This window comes from Solanum stenotomum, chromosome 5 (assembly GCF_019186545.1).
Source record: "Solanum stenotomum isolate F172 chromosome 5, ASM1918654v1, whole genome shotgun sequence".
Taxonomy (NCBI): Eukaryota; Viridiplantae; Streptophyta; class Magnoliopsida; order Solanales; family Solanaceae; genus Solanum; species Solanum stenotomum.
Window position 1 is genome coordinate 3,514,883 of NC_064286.1, and position 20,787 is coordinate 3,535,669.

The window sequence follows — 20,787 nt, forward strand, 5'->3', positions numbered from 1 at the left end:
TTCTCCTTTTACACTTTTGATCCCTCAATTACTGATACTATTTTTATTTTGATTATTATGAAATTTAATTAAATCTAATTAATCTTCGGTGTAGGACTTTTCGACATTGCAAATTTGAATTTAATCAAATTTTAATCAAGGCGTCAAACATGTTTTTTTCTTTTTTCACAAGTTTAAACTGTAAAAATAATTTCTTATAGAAATATAAGATAAATATGTGCCTAATGAATCCAATCTAGTACTGTCATTTCCCAAATTACCTTTATCTCGTATATAACATACTTCAAATTTACTCTGAATCCTGAATTCTGCTTAAAATTTAACACATAAGTCAACAAGAAAACAAAAAAAATATGCATCTACATGCTAGATTTGCTTAATTTTGCCTTCTCATAAGTTGATACATATTTTCTATACAAAAAATTGTGAATATAGTAAAGCAAAAGTCACAGCAGCAAGTCCTTCAGAGTAGTTCTCCCAACAACATCCACATTTTCCTGAAAATGTAGGTAGGTGTAAAGAGTGAGTAAAAAGATTTGCATCGTGATTTGTGTCAGAGTCAATTTTTTTACTAAAAAGATCGAAATATAAAGAAAATTCGTCGATCTACATAATGTAATATTTCTCTCCCCAAATAATGACAATAGATCAAAATTCTAAGATAATGGTTATATAAGAGTACACTTATAATATTTTATATATAAATTCCAAGAAGAACGACTTCTTTTTATAAACTCAATTTTTTCCATTTTAAAACCACATACTATGAAAAGCATTTTTGGTATATTGACAAAAATTTTAACTTTTTCTTTTTTTCTTAATTTTTATGTCTAATTAAATACCACATGCAAAATGATATAAAGAGAAAGTCAAAATAATCAATCAATTGTACATCAATCCCAAATTAATTAGACAAACTTATAAATCCTATTCAAGGATCATTTATTCCCAATATTAGCAAGTACTTTGTCATTTGAGTAAACAATAGGTTTTTAAAGGTAACTCTGCATCAGAATATTTGTGATTCGACAAATTTAAATTCATATAGAGAAAGACTATTCACAAGCTAATTACAAAAGAAACTTTTCACAAACATGTGATATATGTAAAATTAAGATATATACGTTATTAGTGCAAATATTTTTTACACTATCAATATAATAGTGTACTATATTGTTCGGAATTGTTTTGGGGTGGATGTTGAAATTCTCAAACATAATATTTTTGAAGGATTCAATATAGATGTAGTAGCATTTTAAAATATTTCGAACAACATAAGTACTTTATAACCTATAAAAACATGTTAGTTACTATTTTCATCTAATAGTTTAAAAAAAAAAAATTTAGTCTAATATATAGATATTATTTGAGTGACCTGATTAACGCTGAATTGATCATTGTCAACATGATGAACCGGCATTCCTCTCTCATCATACAAAATAAGCCCACTAAACCTCGGTAGCTCACACTTTTCACCCATCAATATTGGCCTTTGCCACACGGGCGAGTTCGAGTTGTGGCTATGCCACTGCCCAGACTCGCCCTCAAGTAACGGAGAAACTCTCTCCGTGCTCCGATTTTCCTCCCACTTACTTGGCCCACTCCACCTCACCGTACTCGTCAGCACTTTCTTCACCGAAGTGTTCGAACTCAGTAACTTTGGTTCAGACCATTCTACATCGATATCCGTGCTACACGGGTCTTGGCCCACTAACCCCTTTCTCCTAGTGGCTGCCCTTATTTTAAAAAAAGCAGTAACTAAGCAAATTACAATGATTAAGGAACAAGTGCAAATGAAAAATGCAATTGATTCTTGAGTTGAGAGCTTCCATTTGTCTTCTAAGTTCCATAAAATTGACTCCATTTTTTTTGTTTTCAGAAATGCACTCAAGATGTTTGATGAAATGCTAAAGAGAAAAAAAAAACAGAAGTTGCTCTGTATAATTTGGTGTAAAGTTTGTTGTGTAGTTCACCGACACATAATTTGATGCTAGCATTTATTTTCTCACCGTTTTGGTTTTGGAGAGCAATTAAAAGCCATTCACGAGATATATCATGTAGAAGGAATCAAGGAATGATCTCATTTATATATACATAGGGATCGGTAGCGGAGTCAGTATTTTCATTAAGAGCTCGTTTGGTAAAGTGTATTAGAAAAATAATGCATGCGTTAGCTTTGTATGTTATACTTTTTTAGTCTCGCACTAGTTCTACACTCTATTGTGTATCGAGGTGTGTATTACTAATACCATGATTTTTTATGTATTAATAATACAAAAGGTTTCAACACATGCATTAAATTGATTAATGATATAACTACCACTCAAATTCCTCGCGGGTATTTTTGTATACAAATATTTTTTGTAGAGTTATGCAAGGCTTGTTATTTCTAATACACCATATTGAAAATAATTCTTATACAGTCTATCAAACAACTCCTAGACAGGGGCGGAGCTAGCATAGAGTTAGGGGTTCATCCGAACCCCCTTCGGCGGAAAATATTACTATTTATACATGGTTAACATTATTTTTTATGTATATATAGTAGATGTCGAACCCTCTTCGATTAGTTTGTGGTTTACTTCTTCAGATTTTGAACCCTCTTATTAAAAATTCTAGCTCCGCCACTGCTCCTAGAGAGCTTAAAATATGAAAAAGGTATATACATATATAAACAGTGTAATTTGATTAACCTGACCTGGCTCCTCTACTAATAGTGATAACGACAACAATAACAAATTCATTGTGATCCCACAAGTCAAGTTTTAGGAGGGTGATGTGTAGGAAGTGTTTACATTTAGATTATGATTGTGATTTAACATATGAAACACCAACATGAATTTTGATGGAATGGTTGAAAATTTTAGGTCTCTTCATCTTTAATCAAAAATCTCGCGTTCGAGTTTTGGATACGAAAAAATTATGTTTGGAGTGAAAACATGTACTCATGACCAATTCAAGTTAGTGATCATCAATCTATTAGGGGCGGTTGTAGAGTTGATGGTATGAGCTCGACAGAAATCAATAGCTTTGACCCAAATTTTATCTTTTTAAAAATAAGTTTATACATATCCTCAAGTATGTTTTCGGTAATTAAAAAAAAAAATGATAGTTGATAGCGGTGCTAAATTTTCACTATGCATAGTATCCGAGGAAAGACAAGAGCACAAGGATTTATTACATACAACTCTTAACATTTTTGTGACTGTAAGAAACTGTTTTCACCACTCATATATTCTTCATATGACAATAATTTTACCAGTTACGTCAAGATTCTCTTTCATTTATATAATTGAAGTTTATTTACACTATGAGCTAGTTGGAAATCGAAGTTTGAGCTTGCACAGATCTTCAAGATGAAAAACAGGAGAACCCATGACTATTATGGTCTTACACATAAAAGTCCTTTAATTATTAGGTTGGGAATTGAATATTGTTGAATGCACTACTTACACTCCACTCCATTTGTTATTTAAATGAGATAAATCAGTCAAAGGAGGATAGACTTCTGCCTCTATTAATTATGATCCATGCAAATTACATATGATGAATTTTATATTAGAAAAATACAAATTTAATAAAATAAAATTATTATTTGATAAAAAATCAAACACTTATGTTCATTAATGATGGCGAGATGATTTGTAGTGGTGGCGATAATTGTGGTCTAATTAGTGGCTATTAATGGTTGTGATAATTGTAATGGTGTGGTTTGTGTAGTGATTGGCGTAACGATGGTAGTTGATAGTGACGGTGATGATTGTAATAATGAAATTGATTGATGTTAGTAGTTATCGGTGTTGATTGCGATAAGGATGGTTGAAGAATGTGTGGTGGTTGACAATGTGTTGGTGATAATTGACGGTTGCGCTATTTGTGATTATAGATATGGTTGGTATGATTGTAGTGGTAGTAAGTAGTTGATAGAGATAATAGAGGTGGCAGTGATAGTGGCGACAATGGATATAATTAAAATGATGGAGTTGGTAGGTGTTGTAGCGATGACGACTGACAACAGTGCTTGGTAGCATCAATAGTTGTGAGTTATGGTTGTAATGATAGGAGTGGTTGGTGAAAGTAATTGGCGATTATGGTGATTGACAATGATGGTGATTATAATGACAAATGTAATTAGCGGTGGTGACCTGTGCAGGTGAATAAAGGGGTGACAAAAATTATCCACACAAAAGTACCTCTTAATAATATTAAAACTTCAATCAAAATCTTATGCTAAAAAACTATTCAGACCAAATAACTACTTAGATCTAAATGTAAATAGATGTACTTAATGATCTATCATATAAATTGAGACAATTAGGACATTTTATAGTAGTAGAATAATGTATTTCAAAAAAAGATATTTGAAATTGAAATTGAAATTATGTTTTTGTCATAAATATTGTTTCAAATATGCCTCAAAAGTTTTTTAACTTTAAATTATATTTCAAGTTGAAGACGAAATCAAATCTCTACGTGATTTTTCCTGTCTAAGTTTTTTTCGATCGAGCTCGTTATATAAAAATTACCAACTTCACCATGAATCGGTGAAATTCCATGTGACCAAATTTAACATTCAATTTTTTTACCATGATTTAAATTTAACCTCAAGCTAGAACTCTGTGAAGGGTCAGACAAATCGAAAATTTTCCTTATTGGCGGAGATTAGACCAAAATTGTAAGAAGTTGCTCATTTTCGGATAGTACAAAAGCAAATTTGACCCTTTTTCCTATTTTGTTCAAGAATTCAATCTCACCGAGTTACTTTATGATAATACAAAGATCCTGGTTCTCCATAGTTCCTAGTGGCAAATTATATAAAAAAACCTATGTTGCTCGAACTTTTTAAAATTATCACATGTGTTTGTCAGATCCTCAGAAGGTAGTGTATTTTGTTTTGAAGAATCCGATATAGGTGCAATAACATTTTTTATATACTTTGCCCCAAGGGATTGTGTAAAATATCAAAGAGTCCATATAATAGAGAAGAAAAAAGGATTGAAAAATGTCACCGTCACCTCCACAGTGTACATCGTACCCTCCTTCGACCTCACTTGTGGGATTATACTGAGTTGAGTATGTTGTTGTATTAAAAACAATTTGGATCAGATCACAACAAGAAGGCTCGTCAATTAGAAAAAAATGACATGCAAGGAAGCAATGGCGCGAAGAACGATAGTTTTTATTCATTGATAGAATCAATAATGCAGTAGCTACAGCCTAAAATTTACAGGAGCATAGGTACTAACTCACAGGGTAAACTGAAATGCCTAAAATTTAGGCAAAGAGACCTAACCAGACGTATGATGTATGTTTCGTCATTGAATCTTCGATAGGGCTGCTTGGTTAGATGAACATGCAGTCCTAGAATTCTTTCACCTCCAACGTGGATTTACTCCGTTCATTGAAAGAACGTCTGTATACAGTTTGCTAAGTCAGGCTATACTGGATGGTGCCAACCTCTCTGTGAACTGCAACTGCAACAGCTGCAGCACCAACTGCACCAAATTGGGTTTGTGCCTGTAGTAGTTTTGCATCTATTGCAATTTGACCACCCAACTGTACTACTTTTTCTTGTGTCGGATAATATGGGTTGGTGTTCATCTCAACACTCATGTTGCATTGTGCAGGTAGGGGTCTAACTTGAGTGGTGTCCTTGGCTTCTGTCCCACACTTCTCTCGATTCCCCGGGTTCATCCTGAACATATAATGTGGAGAAATGCCATGAGGAAGGAGGCCAGTATTCTGTGTAAGCATTGGCCCTACAACTCTCCCAGGTTTGGCTGAAAAGGATAGAAATGACTATTTCAGAACAATCATGTAATCATGTGCTAATGTATGTACATTCATCGAGGGTCAGACACGATCATGTCTGATTCACTTTTGATTTCCTCCATTCCATGGGAGGATAAATTTAGATGCAGTTGAATTACACATGGTAACAAAATAGACTTTGTTTCATCGACAGACATTTGATATAATATCACATCGGACAGTAGTAGACCAAACAGTAAATACGTGTTTAACTGTACCTGCATGGACTTGATGTGGTGGTCGTGAAATGTTTTGTATAGTTCCTGAAATTTTCTCTGCGACTCTGACATCAGTAGATGATTTTTCTGTTGCTTGTGTATGATCAAACACAGAGAAGTTCTGCCTAGCTTTGGGGGGATCAGAACTGGAATTGACCGCAGATCTGCACACATTTAGGAACATATGTGATTAAGCCTGAGAAAAACAAAGAAAATATGAGACAGCACGGACAGTAATTCCCACTATGAAACACTTGTTATTCCCAAGAACCTGAACGATTTTAAAACTTTGTAAGCAACTTATCTTGCTTCCTCAATCACAATCACTTCTCCAATAAATATAAGCAACAAAAGTACAAAGAGAAGCTTACATGAGGCGAAGTTGTACTGGTGAAAACTAAGCAACAAAATTGACAAAAACGAATCCTGTATAATCTTACCGTGGAAGAGAGACGTGCTTTCTTCCAAGAGGAATAACTGACCCACTTTTACCATTATTTTCCTCAAGATAAGCAAATTGCCTTCTAAACTGACCTGTTGCACTGCAAATGTAAACAACTTCCACAAAGTTAATCACAAATTGAAATAAGATAAAATATGCAACTAAAATAAGAAATAAAATGAGTCAAGGAGCTTGTTTAGAACCTAGGATAGAGATAATTTGTGCCATCATTTCCAGCAATGTAATCCTTTTGGAGTTGAGGATGATATTCCAATATCTCCCGAAAAATTAGTTCCTTAATGTCCTCCTTTGTTAGCCTTCGTCTCTCAAATTCAAATTCCAGATTTGAGATTGGTCGACAAGAAGGTTCCCTCTCAATCTTGGCCAGTCCCTTGAAATAAGGATCGGACAAAGCCTAAAGGAAATGGGGGAAGAGGAAGGGAACCCGCGGAAGCAAAATTAGAACCAACTATGAGAGCAAGGTAAGGATGAGAATAGAAGGGTACCATTTATGCTAATGTTAAAATTAGGGACATATTAGGAGGCAAAAATACCTCTTCAGCAGTAGGTCGATCCTTTGGATCAAATGCTAACAACCTCTGCAACAATCGGAGCACCAGAGGATCTGCACCTGGAAATTTCTCTGTAAAAGGAACTGGATTCTTTTTCCGCATGCTTGTCAAATACTTTCTTGCCTTCTCATTACGAACCTACACTCAAGAGAGGACTCCAATATTAATATGTTGCAAGATAAGGTTGACATCCACTTATCCACCCAAAAACAAATAGGCTGAAGGTTCTTACCCCAGATATGGTATCAGCTGATGGCGTCCCAAGAAGATCAGTCATCAAATCTAACTGATGAACAACACTTTTGCCCGGGAACAATGGTTTTCCTGTCAGTACCTCCGCGAAAATGCAGCCGATACTCCAAATATCAATGGCAGGCGTATACTGAAGGAATGCAAGCACAAGATAAAGATTTAGATAACAAATCTGCAAAAACATCAGTAAGACCCCGCAGAAAAATTAACGCAGGACCTGACACAGTTACCTGAAGAATAGATAATTCAACTTCCAGGAGAGTTCAATAGTCCTCCCTGAACAAGAACGGTTGTAATCTACACATCACTCAAATACACTTATAATGTATTGACTTGTATAAAATTGGTATTCTAACCAAAATACCACAGTTTCTAACAGTATCATCAGCACATCAGACGCTGCAAGAAGAGTGGGACAAGTACCTTTTTGCCTTCCTATAGCTATTGGGAAATAAGAACCGATACATGATACTTCAATGGCATCAAAACTAACTAACACTAGCGAAACAACTAACTGTATAAATGCTCAATCCCTGGCCTAGTGCATAAAATGATTGACTACAGAATGGCCAAACTGCAATCCTAAGAGGGACAAACGAATCGAACACAGAACTATTCATGTAAACTTTCCGTTTCAACTAATTATGTGCACCATCTTTGGTGGTGGTTCTCTCTATACCCTTGTTCCTTGTCCAAGCCCCGGGGATGAATGTATTGGAAGGGACGTAGAGTGTATTATTATTACATGAAAAACTACCACCTGCTAAGAAATTATTAATTAAAAGACAGAGCAAGTGGCACATTGTTAGCATGAACTACCTTGGAAAAGAAAGATCCGCATAGTTCAGGAGCCCTGTACCACCTTGTAGCAACATAATCCTGCATGGTGTGTCAAAAGACACAGTCAATTAATTATTACATCAAAAACTGAAGATATAAATAATGCATGATTTTGCACTTCAAGTAAAGTTTACCCAATATCAAGAAAAATAAAACGCCATTACTGACATTGATCATGGATGGGACAAAGATCTAAAGAAAGCATACCGTCCAAAGTGCTGTGGTTGGAGTATCATTGAATGAAACCCTTGCCAATCCTAAGTCACATATTTTGAGTTTACAGTTTGCATTTGCCAATATATTTTTCGGCTTAAGATCTCGATGGTACACATTCGCTGAAACAAATACATACAAGTCAGACATTGATAATATAGAATACCTCATACCCGCTCAGAGAGGGGGGGAAAAGTACTAGTTACCACATTCACAAGATAATTTACCTGTGTGCATATATTTCAGTGCTCGTAGCATCTGATATAGAAAAAAGCGATGGTGTTCATGTGACAAGTCATCATTAGCCTTAATAACATGGTGAAGATCAGATTCCATAAGCTCAAAAACAACATAAATATCTTTGAAGTCTCGTTTTGAAGGTGGTAACATGATTCTCTTGATGTCCACGATATCAGGATGCCTTAAAAGTCTAAGCAATTTAATTTCGCGCAAGATTCGAATAGCATCAGAGGCGTGCTCGAAAATATCAGTTATTTTCTTAATTGCCACTTTTTCTCCAGTATGAGTGTCAATGGCAGCACAAACAACTCCATAGCTTCCCTTCCCTACAACTTCCAGGATTTTATACCTATTTGCCTCTCCATACTCTGTAAAGAACTCCACTTCTTTGGTATTCTGAAACATTAAAGAAAGTACCAAATAAATACTTCCACTGACAAGTGGGACCTGTTATGAAACAACAGAATTTTTACATTGATATTTCGAACTATACTTCCACAAGGTTGTCCATCAAACCAAGTTATAAATATGATTTGTATCACTTAATAAGCAAACCATTCACAGTATGAGAAACAAGGAATGGTTATCAACTGAAAGCAGAGTTTGATCTACTTTCACAACCAAAAAAAGGACAAGAAAATAAGAATTTGATCTCATTCAACAAATAGACCAACTAGCATGAAGTAAAGAGTAAGAAACCTTCTCAATCATAAGGTTGCTTTTTTCCTAAGAAGCAAAATGAAAACATTCTTCAAAACTATGAGAGAGGAGCAACTAGAAGGCTGTCTTCAAACACAAATAAAATCACAAATTCCAAGAACCATTTTCTCACTCATAAAGGGTAATGCAACTAGAGATTTAATAATGCTAAATAACATCAACAAATAGAAGACTAGTTAAGTGATTCACCTACATACCCTCAAGTTCCAAAAACAAAAATATTTCTACCCTAATAAAGCTGCTTTCTTTAACAGCAATATGGACCTGAACTTTTTTTTAGAAAAAAACTTATGCTTCTTACAATCAAGAAACTGAAGGATGTATGGATATGGGGATTTTTTCCTTCTCATTTACAAGAAACATTTCAAAACATTGTTTGGTTATATATTGGAGTGATCTTTTGGTTAGTTTTTGAAGAGTTTTTCAAGTTTGATGATCTAGACCAGCTTATCAAGTGAATTTTCTTTTTCCACACACAAACCTTCAACTTTTTTTCACAATCAAAATGCATGTCCAATCACAACTTCTTACTTCCAAATACCATTTTACAACTTCAGCTTCCAAAAACTGTTTTTTTCTCAAATATCAACCAAATCTATTGCCAAACACTTACTAAGAGAACTCACCAGAAATTAAGAATTCCAACTGACACTAAACCCAAATATCTTCAGCTAGATTCAGTTCATTTTTGTTTATGGTGATTATATATTCAATTCATGCAAACATTGTTGAGCTAAAACTTCTAAGCTCTCGAAAAGTAAAAAATTATGAACAGCACCCTCATCTTTCTTCAAGATCTCTCCTTGAGTAGCAGCAACAACATAGCCAATGCAGTCCCACAAGTAGAATCTAGTGAGGGTAAATTTTCACAGACCTTACCCCTACCTCGGAAGGTAGAGAGGTTGTTTCCGATTAACCCTCGGTTCTTGAGTAACACAAAATCAATTTTTTCACAGTGAGAAAGAGATAAAAACCTTCTTGCGATGATCTTGTTGCATCATAATTTCGAGAATTCCCAACAACCCAATACACCAATAATCTCAAAAATTGCCTACACTATATCCACTTCTACTTTCTTCTAATTTTTCCCAGATCTTACACCAAATATCAAATCAAACCCAAACTACAAACACCAAAACCAGAATTAACCAAAAATCAGCTGCAATTCCACCACCGACAGCTGCTCCGTATCACCAAAACCGAGAATCCTCTTCGTTTTTCCCCAATTCAGGAACTTAAACACACTGAAAAAACTCCACTACCAGCTCACTCATCCACTTCTAAAGAACCCACCAAGATTCCTCACACTACTACTACACAAAAAATACCAAAAAATTCGAAAGAAGCTGAACAGAAATTCAAATTCTGAGCAAACCCTTAATGGGTTTCGAAGATCTAATGGTAATTGACAGAAGAGACAGAGAAAAGACGGAAGAACAGATACGAGAAGGAAGACAGGAGAAAGAAGAAGAGAATTTGAGAAATAGAGGGGTCCTTTTATAAAGGATGAAAAGTTTGTGGATCGAAAAAGATTAAAAAAAAAAAAACTTCATCCGTTCACTGTAATTGGTACGGTCCTTTTATACGGCTAGGGGCATATGTTTAATTTGATAAACTTCATGGGCTTATCTTTCAATACTTCAAAAGATAAGGTGGTGAATATGAGTTTTTATATTAATCGATTTAACTTATTATGATTAATTTATTTAATAAAGTGAAAAATATAAATTAATTAGATAGTTTATTGTTGTTGAGTTGCTTTGTGCTTTGCTAAAAATTGTATATACAAATAACAATAAATTTTTAGATATAACTATAAAAATTACACACGTAATGATTTATTCATTGTTCACTTTTTAAAGTATTGATATCATTTTTAAATTTTTTTTACTACAACATTGATCTTAGTAGACTTGTTTTTATGTAAAATATATTTACACAATGTAAATCAATTTAATATGATGTTATGAAAAATCTATATCCTATTATTTAAAGCATATAACTTAATTTTTTGTAAATATACATAGAATATTTGATGCTCAAATTATTTGTTACATGATAGTGATTAAATTGAAAGTATAATGTGAACGACACATGAATAAATATATAAATCATACACATGCAAGCATTTCACATAATAATATACAAATACAAGTCTTTTTTAATTATTTTTACTAATTCATGAAGCATGCCTCAAAGATCATGGTAATTATACACTTAAAATAATTATTATAATACTAATAAAGTGAATGTAACATCTCCTAAAGGTTAAAAAATAAATCAATTTGTGTTTGGATGTTTCCATAATGTCTTTTGTGCAACACTAGTGTTGCCTTTGTTATTACTAAATATTATTTTAATGATTAATCAATTGTTTATTAACTATTCTTTTCTAAAAATAAATCATAAACTTAGTCACTACCTGCTAAATATTACTTTGGGATATCATTCAACCACCATTCATAATTTTGATGACAGAAAGTTCAACTAACACCACATAATGTTACCATATAATTTATATTTGTTTACACCTAATCATAAATATATAATACATATTTGCACATATATTTTACTCACTTAATCATAATTAATATGCATTTTCATCAACAATCCAACCACATGCCCACAAAAATTAATTTAAATGAGAAAAGTTGGTAGAAATTCTGTAGAAGTTTTATTTATAGTTATTGTTCCTTATAAAAATATGTGATAGGGATAAATTAAAAAAAAAATCTTAATTAGAAATCTCGATTTTCAATTCTAACAATACAAAATCTCTTATTAGGAGCGCTTCTACTTTAATGAGTTATAAGCAATATAAATCTCAATTAGAAATCTTAATTTTCAGTTATGAAAATAAAATAATTCTAGTAATGATCGGTTCTTCTATAATAAATCATACCGTGTATCTAATATGAACCTAAATTAATCTAAGTCAAATTTTTTGAATATTATATAATTATACCCCCTCCCCCCAATTGAATCTAGTAGATTGTGTTTAAGTTGCTCTCTCACTCTCACCATCAACTTTAAAAACTTAAAAATAAACTTTCTTATGTGATTAAATATGCGTGGCAAATAAAATATTATAAAGAAAAGTTGAAGGGTTAATATCACGTGGCACTTAGATGTGACGTTGCGTTCCTTAGTTGCCAAATTAACACATAGGTTTTTGTTTAATCGTGAAATCGTATTTGTTATGTTAGGGAGTGTTTTACTCTTCAATTTAAAATTTTTCGATGTAAATTTAAATTTAGTCGGACTGCAACATAAACGTTGAACACCAAATGAGAAATCAAAAAATAAAACACATAGGTTTTTTTGGGGTAGGGGTGGGGGGAGGGGGATAAGTAGAGGGGGTTGGTGTATACACAGTATAAAAATGGATGAATTATTGGTGGGGGCAATTAAAAGAATTGTCTAAAGTTGATGAACACAAGATTGGGAGCTGAGGTAATGAAGGGAGACACACCATGTGTAAATTACAAATTGCAAGCAAAAAAAAAGCAATTTGTTCCATCATATATTTTATTTTTTGATCGTTTGGATCAGTTTGTGCATTTATCAATTATATTTTTATTAAATATTTATGAAATTTAAATCGTTTATATTGATTGTTGAACTTGATTTTTATTTGGACGATTTGATCTTTCAATCAATTCAACAAGGACATTCATATATGAAAAGAAATATGAAAAGACGAGTTAAGTTTGTGTCCTCTATTTTAATTAATACTATTATCTTTCGCTGTAACGACCCGGAAAATGATAGAGTGAAACTAGAGCCTCACATGTGAGTTTGGAGTCGAGAATTTAATGAAATGATTATATTTGAATTTGACCCAAAAAGTTCTTAAAAATGTGCTTCGGAAGTTACCGGAAACTTGTTTAGCTGTATATAAAAAGATCCGTTTCGTTTTTCGAAAATCCGACTTCATATTCTTGTTTAGGGGGTCAAATTGAGTGGGAAATGGGTTTAACCCAAATTTTAGAGCAACCGTATCAAAATCCGAAATTTCCAAGTGAAGCCTTTTTCGAGGGTCTACTTTGGAGGGTCATATCTCCTAGCACACAAATTATTTGGGTGGCCAATAATATATCCATGGAAAGCCCTTTGAGTTAGCTACCTAACGCACTTCGTTTCATCTCATTCGGAGTTCGGACGAAGAAGTTATGCCCATTTTCGTAAAATCTGTTCGGCAGGAAAAGGCAATTTCCAGTAGGCGTGGTTACTGTTCACCCGCCTCATTTTTTTTCTAAGTGTTGGACCATTCTTCCAAAGGACTTATATTATTTCCTAGATACCATTAGTTCAATTCCCATCCCTAAAACATTTCCCTCTCTACAATCCTCCATTAAGAAGAAGAAGAAGTGGGAGCTAGGGCTTTGGATTCAAGGCTTTCTTCATCAAATTTCGTGGGAGATCATAGCAAAGGTATGGTGGTCTTGATCCTTGTCTAAATTTCCATTCAAGGAGCCAAATCCAAAGTTATTTCAAGTATGAAAAATCTAGGTTTTCACTCAATCTCATGGGTTCTTCCACCAAATGGTTTTAAAAGGTTTCTAATGGCACTTTATGGTTATATTGTTGTTGTATTGACGATTTAAGATGAAAATACTCCATGAACCCATGATTTCTCTTTATTCCTAGTTTATGCCTTTATGAAGTGGGTTGCTAGATAATGAATGTATATGAATCAAACTTGTTTAAAGGTCTTTAGATTGTTGAAGTATGTCATTACCCATGCTTATTTTATGGTGTATTGTTGGTGTATGGGTATGTGAGGCTTAGGGCCTTAAAGGCATAGTATGAGAAATTGGAGTGTTATCATGACATTATATGAATGAGAATTCAATGAAGATAATGTGATCATGTTATGAACGTAAAGGTGTTGCTATTGAAAGATTATTTCTCAATTTGACACTCATGAATGTTGATGATAGAATATGAAGGATTCTTCAATATAAAGTATACCTTGAATTGGTAGGGCTTATGCATCATTTTCTTGTATAAATGATTATATTGTTGATTGTTGAATCCTCGGATCGGTAGGCTAGTGGCACCCTTCCACACGAGCTTATAATGAACCTTGGAATCGGTAGGCCTATGGCACCTTTCCATGAAGGTTAATGATGAGACTTGAACCGGTAGGCCCATGGCACCCTTTCAAGAGGAGTTAATGAGCTTTCCTAAATGAACCTTGAAACGGTAGGCTTAAAGCACCCTTTCACGTGTTAATAAATGTAATTTGGAGTTGGTAGGCCAATGGCACCTCTCATATGTGATAATGTCAAGGTAACGAACTATTCTATGGGAATGTTGGCTAAGCACCGAGTGGATTTGGTTAGATGGAAACTCCCCCAATAGTTAGGCATGAGTTTCAATGATCGTCTACCTTATCCCATAAACTATGTGCCCGCATAGGTAGCTAGTGGATCCATTAAGCTATATACCGGTCTTCCTTAGGCAAGTAGACCACCTCTTTACGGTGTGGGGACTTATGACACCGGATTCCATGACAAGCTCTCATGGTCTATGTCGGTTAAACGCTTACTTCCCATCATGCGAGATTTCATTATGGTTTCTTGATAGGTTCTACAAAGTGTAGGTAGTAGTATGGGATGCTACCTATACATTGCACGAGTAGGCTTGGAGAGGGTCATAGTGAGTTTCTCTAAATCCTAATGTATGTGATACAATTGTGGCCTAAATGAGGTTATTAAAGAATGTTGGCTCTCAAATGCTTAATATGAGATGCATGCTATACTTGGGTTATATTACGAGTTATTTTCCCTTGTCATGTCTTAATTAATGATATACCTCTTATGTATGAATATGGTGCAAAGGTGAAAGAAAGGAATGATAAGTTACCTTAAGTGACCTTAATGTGGTGCCTTAGTATGGATGGTGGTATGGGACGCCATCCATACATTGCACGAGGTATAGCATAAGGGTTTCTTGAGGTGAAGGTCCAAGGTAAAGGTTTTCATGTTGAAATTGTTTAAAGGTAATATTATGACTTACTTGATGTTTATGCTTGTATTGTATGTCTTTTATGCAACTATTCATGGTACTTCAAAAAGTGGCATAATGCATGGTTTCTAACCAAAATGTCCCTTTTAAAGCATGTTTTGCATGGTCATCATACTTAGTACATTTTGTGTACTAACCCATATTCTTCATATTTTTACTATAAGTGTAGGTTCCGGCAAGTGATCCCTCCTAGCTAGTTTGAAGTGTTAGATTGCTTTCCTCCAAGACTTGGTATGTCCTCATGGATTCGAGGATAAGACTTTTAAGTTCTTTTGTTCATGTAATAGACTTAATAGACTTCTTTTGATTGTAAAGGGCCGTGTCCCTACTTATGTTTTGTGACTGTGTCTAAGATGGCCATGTGAGACTTAGACTTCCGCTGTGTGTTTTTAAAGTTGTTTTAATGAAGTTTAAATGTGTGGATGTAAATAAGTTTTTTTTTATTCCGCACTATTTTCATTATTGAATGCAATGAATGACTATGTGGCTCGTATAAGACCCCTTCGGGGTCGAATACGCCATGTTACGACTAGGGGGTACTCTCGGGTCGTGACATTCGCCAAACACACAAGTATTATGTAATTTCTTCTTAGTAAATCTTAAACAATGAAAAATATCACCTAATGTGTTGTGTTTGGATTAATAACATTTTTAATCTTCAAGTTATTGTTAAATTCTGATTTAATTTCTATGAAATTTGATTAAGCAATTTTGAAGCTTCATTTAATTGGATTGTACATTTTTTTATCCTCTTTATGACAATTCATTAGGGGAAAACTACTTAATAGGTAAGATATGAATTTGACTAAACACAATAATTTTGATCCAACTTTTATATATATTATATATATAACTGAATTCATTAACTTCAACTCTTTGATTCAACATCTTATTTTTGTTCATAATTATATATACTCCCTTTGTCCCGTGACATTCGAGAGTCAAACAATTTAACTTTGACAAGAAATTTGCGCGTAAAATCTTTAATTTTTTTGAAATAAAATTTATATATTTGTAAATTACGTAAAAAATATTATAAGTCACAATAGTTGATAATTTAAAATAAGTAAAAGATATATAAAAAAATATACGGTAAAAATAGATCGACTTATTTGAATTTTAAAATTTAAAAATGTCACATAAATTAAAATGGATAGAGTATTTATTTATTAGTTGGCCACAAGTCACAACTTGCAACTTTTGTACAACACCACAAAAAAACAACACATGATTTCATTTTTTATTTTTTATGGTTTTTTCTTTTCTTGTTGAGTCAATGGTGGGGGAATCTAAAATAAAATTATATTCCTGCACTGCATGTACTTGAATGCTTCCATTACAACTTTTCAGTTTCTTTGCTAAAATGTGGTCCATTCATTTTAATTTATTAAGATCATTATTATTAAATTATTGGTAAAGTTTAGCTTTTCTGAGTTATCACTTATCACTATGAATTGTGGCCCCTCTTCCCTAATGAATGGGGTATTACGTCATTCCTTGGCATATTCTTTGAAGCTTCCGCGCTCTGTTGGATGTGTGAACAAAGTCATGTATTAAAAGTTGATAAGAATATTTTTTATATAAAAATTAAAATAATATTTTTAATAATATGAGGTCTTTAAAAAAAGTCGTGTTAATATAATTTGGCGGTTATTAGTATCTATGTATTAATAGTTTACTAAAACGAGTATGAAAATTACGAAGTGAATTGATTAGAGCATGTCAAGATTTTTCCATACACAGGGCTCGAACTCAAGACCACTGATTAAGGGTGAATCACTCTCACCAGTACACCACAATCCATGTTGATGAGCACGGGGTTAAGCTCAAGCCTCATTTAGTTACACTTCAATAGAGATTTGAACCTCTAACTATTAAATGAATTTATTTTATTAAGATTTGATCACTTTTAATGAGTTGAGTAAGTTTGAATTATTTAGCTTTTGAATAAAGTTTTAATATCATTAAAAGAAAACTTGTAAAGATGGTTCTTTTTATTGTTCTGTCTGTATTATAACTGGTCATCATTGTACAATCACTATTCTCAGTCGTGGCTCTGAGCCACATCGCTGAACAAGCACCATCATAAAATTATTGTGAAATCATCTTTATCATCACAATTACCGCTCAATCGTTGCTCACTAGCCAATCATTACAATCAATTACCAGTAGCCATCATCGAACAAGAATCATAACCACCATCACGATCATTACCACCATCGCTAGTCACTACCACACCAACCGCCTTCATTTTCACAATATCATTATTAACGATCACTACCATCATCGGTCAACTACGATCAACCATCACAATTACCAATTACTATCACCAACTATACCTTTCCCAATTTCCATCATCACCAATCAACACCACTAACAGTCGCTCATTACAGCCATTACTACTATCATTATCATCATTTGTCAATCATATTATCATCACCAGCAACTACTATCATCAAAATCACCATCATCATCACAACCGCCACCACGACCCACCATCAACCCCCCACCCCTCCACCCACCACTCCTACCATACAAACAATCACTCCCAAATATAACCATCCAAACGGTTACTAAAATCACCCATTCCTTCATTATTAGAATATAAAAAGACAATTTGCACAATAAAATAGCACTAACTTTTCTTTAATAATTACAAATAACACACCACTACAAGTTTGCAATAAAGTCAAGAATATAAACCACCACAAAAATCCTCCTAATGGACTTGTCTTTTGTCCATTTTGCCCCCACTTAAGTTGTAACGGCTCTTAAATACAATAAATATAACCGTTATTAATCTCCCTTTTTCACTCCTTTAAATTTGCACCTTCTGTTCTCACTGAAAAAAAAACCTCAACAATCACTCAATTATTACCTATGGCTAAAGCAACTCTCATCCTTTTCCTACTTTTGTCCCACATTTCAGGTTTGTACACTTTCTCCGAACTTCGATTCGTGAGATTATACTGAATGTGTTATTGTTATACGTGTACTTTGCTTATTTCTCATTCATATCTATACATAATTGTTTATTTCTTTCATTTCATTTAAGGATTTATTTATGTTCGTAATTCGTTGATATTGTAATAATTGTTTTTTGTTAAATCTTTTCCACACAAAAGAATATTTTTGAATCTCCATAGATAAAATTCTACATGTGGCATGCATTTGCATGAGTGGAATTAGGGGGACACAAGGGGTTTATCTGATTGCCTTATGTTGAAAATGTTACAAAATATATATAGTAAATATTGAATATTTTACAAAATATATATAATAAATGTTGAATCTTCTCAAATAGATTTGAGGATATGCTCTTTACTCTCCTCTTGTTTAATGGTTGCTAAAAATGATACTTAAGCTTGTTTCATTCTTATTTTTATTTTTTGTAGTGGGGACATTGGTGTTAGCAAATGAACAGGTAACTTCAACAACTCAAAATCATATATTCCTTTTTTTATTTGGCAGGACACAAAATTTAAGAATAAAATAAGAGTTTTGAAATTTGTGGTTTGTCGGATTATAAATAAGAAATTTAAAATTAAATTACTATTACATATAGAAAAAAAATCATTCTTTTCTGGACAAACTAAAAACAAAGAATTGATGCATAAATACTACTCTATAATTGATGGAAACGAAGGATCTGGTCTTTCACTACCAATTCCTTTCATTTTCTATTAGGGATGAAGGGCTCAACCCTACTTGACGTAACTCTTTTAATCGGTCTTGAACTTAAATTGGATAGACAAAAGTCTTTCTTACCCATCCGAACAACTCTTTCAAATCCTCTCAACAATAATTGACCATTCAGTACTCATGTTTTCATTACAAGTTAATTAATAGTGAAAGGAATACTAATGTTTTTTACATTTTTTTTTGTAGAAAACTTGGTGTGTGGCTAAACCTTCATCAGAATCAAAAACATTAGAAGAAAATATAAATTATGCATGTTCTCAAGTGGATTGTAGAATATTGCAAAAGGGTTGCACTTGTTTTTCACCAGATAATCTCATGAACCATGCTTCTATTGCCATGAATCTTTATTATCAAGCTAAAGGAAGAAATCAATGGAATTGCCACTTTGGTAATTCTGCCTTAATTGTCATGACAGATCCAAGTAAGTCTCTTTTTCAATTTTTAATTTACGTAACACAATTTAACCTGACATAGTTTGACTCGATCATACTTATAACATGTTTGATCAAGTTTCTGAGCAACTAAAAGTGTTTGTAGTCAAGCTTTTGAAGAAATGAGTAGTAGTGGAAACAATTTTTCAAAGCTAAAAAAATATAGTTTTTCTCATAAAGTTCTTGGGAACTTTGGCTTACAAATTGATGCACCAATATTGACTAACGTGTTTTTCAAATTGATTAGTCAGTTACAGATCGTTAGTGGTCAAAAACTCTTTTTCTGAAAAGCACTTGTGACAAAAAACTATTTTCAAAGGAATAGTAGATTATTAAAACCTAAACATGCTATATAACATTTAACTAGTTATAAGATTTTTGAAACTTTTGATTTTAAATATATGTCGTAATATTTGTGCAACGATAAAAACTTTTTATTAATATGAAATCTTGATAATGGCAGGTTATGGCAGCTGTATCTATGAGTGAAGACATGATTAGGATAAACACGATTAGGATATAAGCAGCTAAATTAAGAGGTCCATTGTTATTTATTTTATAAAATGTGGTCATGTAGCCCCCTTATAATATCAATAAAAGATATTGTATGCTTCTCATTAAATGCTTGGTATCCTGCATCTTACATAGACTTTTTAAAATTGTTAATCTAAAAAGAATTAATTTCGCAGATGATCATTTAAATTTTAAATTTATTGAAATAGAGGAGAAATTTGTAGCAGAAAAAAATAATGTAATGTAAATAATCTTATACGTCACGTAAAATTTAGAAAATAAACATAAAAAAGATGTTAAATTTGGTCCAGGTAACTCAAGTATTGTTCCTTCAACTCCCTACGGAAGATTCCGTAAAAATTTTACCAAAAAAATAACTGGAAATTATATCACCAAAATATTGGCCGCTAAGCTTGAAATTGCCTAAAAAATGGTGAAACTATACAAACCGCTCCCCAAACTCCCTTTTCGTAAAGGTTTCGCAAAAAAGTTGATCGGAAGTCATATCACCAAAATATTCATGAGCTCTAAATGCCCAAATAATGGTGAGACTATGGGTGTGTTTGGTATGAAGGAAAATGTTTTCATGGAAAACAAGTAGATTTTTGACTTATTTTCTCATGTTTGGTTGGTGAGTAGAAAATATTTTTCGGAAATGATTTTTAGTGTTTAATTTATGAATGAAAAATGTTTTTGAGAAATATCTTTTATTTTTACTAGAGTAGAAAATAATTTTTGAAATTGAAAATATTTTTTAAAAACAAACTTAAATTTATTTTTTATTTTTTTTTGGGGGGGGG

At 33.0% G+C, this 20,787-nt stretch overlaps 3 protein-coding genes across 4 annotated transcripts; 1 reads left to right on the forward strand and 2 right to left on the reverse strand.

Moving 5' to 3' along the window:
- Positions 1 to 256: 256 nt before the first annotated feature.
- On the reverse strand, positions 257 to 1,922 carry LOC125865805 (uncharacterized). The gene is made up of 2 exons (XM_049546055.1): positions 1,376 to 1,922; positions 257 to 497 (listed from the first exon to the last, which is right to left on the reverse strand). The coding sequence occupies exons 1-2, from the start codon at positions 1,862 to 1,864 to the stop codon at positions 447 to 449; spliced, it is 540 nt and encodes a 179-aa protein (XP_049402012.1). The 5' UTR covers positions 1,865 to 1,922; the 3' UTR covers positions 257 to 446.
- A 3,236-nt stretch (positions 1,923 to 5,158) lies between these two features.
- LOC125865797 (mitogen-activated protein kinase 19-like) lies at positions 5,159 to 10,802 on the reverse strand. 2 transcript variants are annotated; one of them, XM_049546043.1, is made up of 10 exons: positions 10,283 to 10,802; positions 8,576 to 8,984; positions 8,343 to 8,470; positions 8,115 to 8,174; positions 7,276 to 7,425; positions 7,026 to 7,181; positions 6,675 to 6,886; positions 6,470 to 6,571; positions 6,030 to 6,193; positions 5,159 to 5,780 (listed from the first exon to the last, which is right to left on the reverse strand). In XM_049546043.1, the coding sequence occupies exons 1-10, from the start codon at positions 10,307 to 10,309 to the stop codon at positions 5,428 to 5,430; spliced, it is 1,761 nt and encodes a 586-aa protein (XP_049402000.1). In that variant the 5' UTR covers positions 10,310 to 10,802; the 3' UTR covers positions 5,159 to 5,427. The 2 variants fall into 2 exon arrangements, with proteins under 2 accessions (XP_049402000.1, XP_049402001.1); XM_049546044.1 differs by having other exon boundaries at positions 5,559 to 5,695.
- A 7,360-nt stretch (positions 10,803 to 18,162) lies between these two features.
- Positions 18,163 to 20,100, forward strand: LOC125865806 (glucan endo-1,3-beta-D-glucosidase-like). Its single transcript, XM_049546056.1, has 4 exons — positions 18,163 to 18,270; positions 18,737 to 18,765; positions 19,230 to 19,464; positions 19,938 to 20,100. The coding sequence occupies exons 1-4, from the start codon at positions 18,222 to 18,224 to the stop codon at positions 19,961 to 19,963; spliced, it is 339 nt and encodes a 112-aa protein (XP_049402013.1). The 5' UTR covers positions 18,163 to 18,221; the 3' UTR covers positions 19,964 to 20,100.
- The last annotated feature ends 687 nt before the right edge of the window (positions 20,101 to 20,787 follow it).

Coding starts and splice junctions, on each gene's coding strand:
- LOC125865805 (XM_049546055.1), bottom strand. CDS start 1,864: ATGGAGTCAATTTTATGGAACTTAGAAGACAAATGGAAGCTCTCAACT. Junction 498..1,375: donor ATCAATTCAGCGTTAATCAG/GTCACTCAAATA, acceptor CTACATTTTCAG/GAAAATGTGGATGTTGTTGG.
- LOC125865806 (XM_049546056.1), top strand. CDS start 18,222: ATGGCTAAAGCAACTCTCATCCTTTTCCTACTTTTGTCCCACATTTCA. Junction 18,766..19,229: donor TGGTGTTAGCAAATGAACAG/GTAACTTCAACA, acceptor TTTTTTTTGTAG/AAAACTTGGTGTGTGGCTAA. Junction 19,465..19,937: donor AATTGTCATGACAGATCCAA/GTAAGTCTCTTT, acceptor TGATAATGGCAG/GTTATGGCAGCTGTATCTAT.
- LOC125865797 (XM_049546043.1), bottom strand. CDS start 10,309: ATGATGCAACAAGATCATCGCAAGAAG. Junction 8,985..10,282: donor AACAAGATCATCGCAAGAAG/GTTTTTATCTCT, acceptor TTAATGTTTCAG/AATACCAAAGAAGTGGAGTT. Junction 7,182..7,275: donor CAGCTGATACCATATCTGGG/GTAAGAACCTTC, acceptor TCTTGAGTGTAG/GTTCGTAATGAGAAGGCAAG.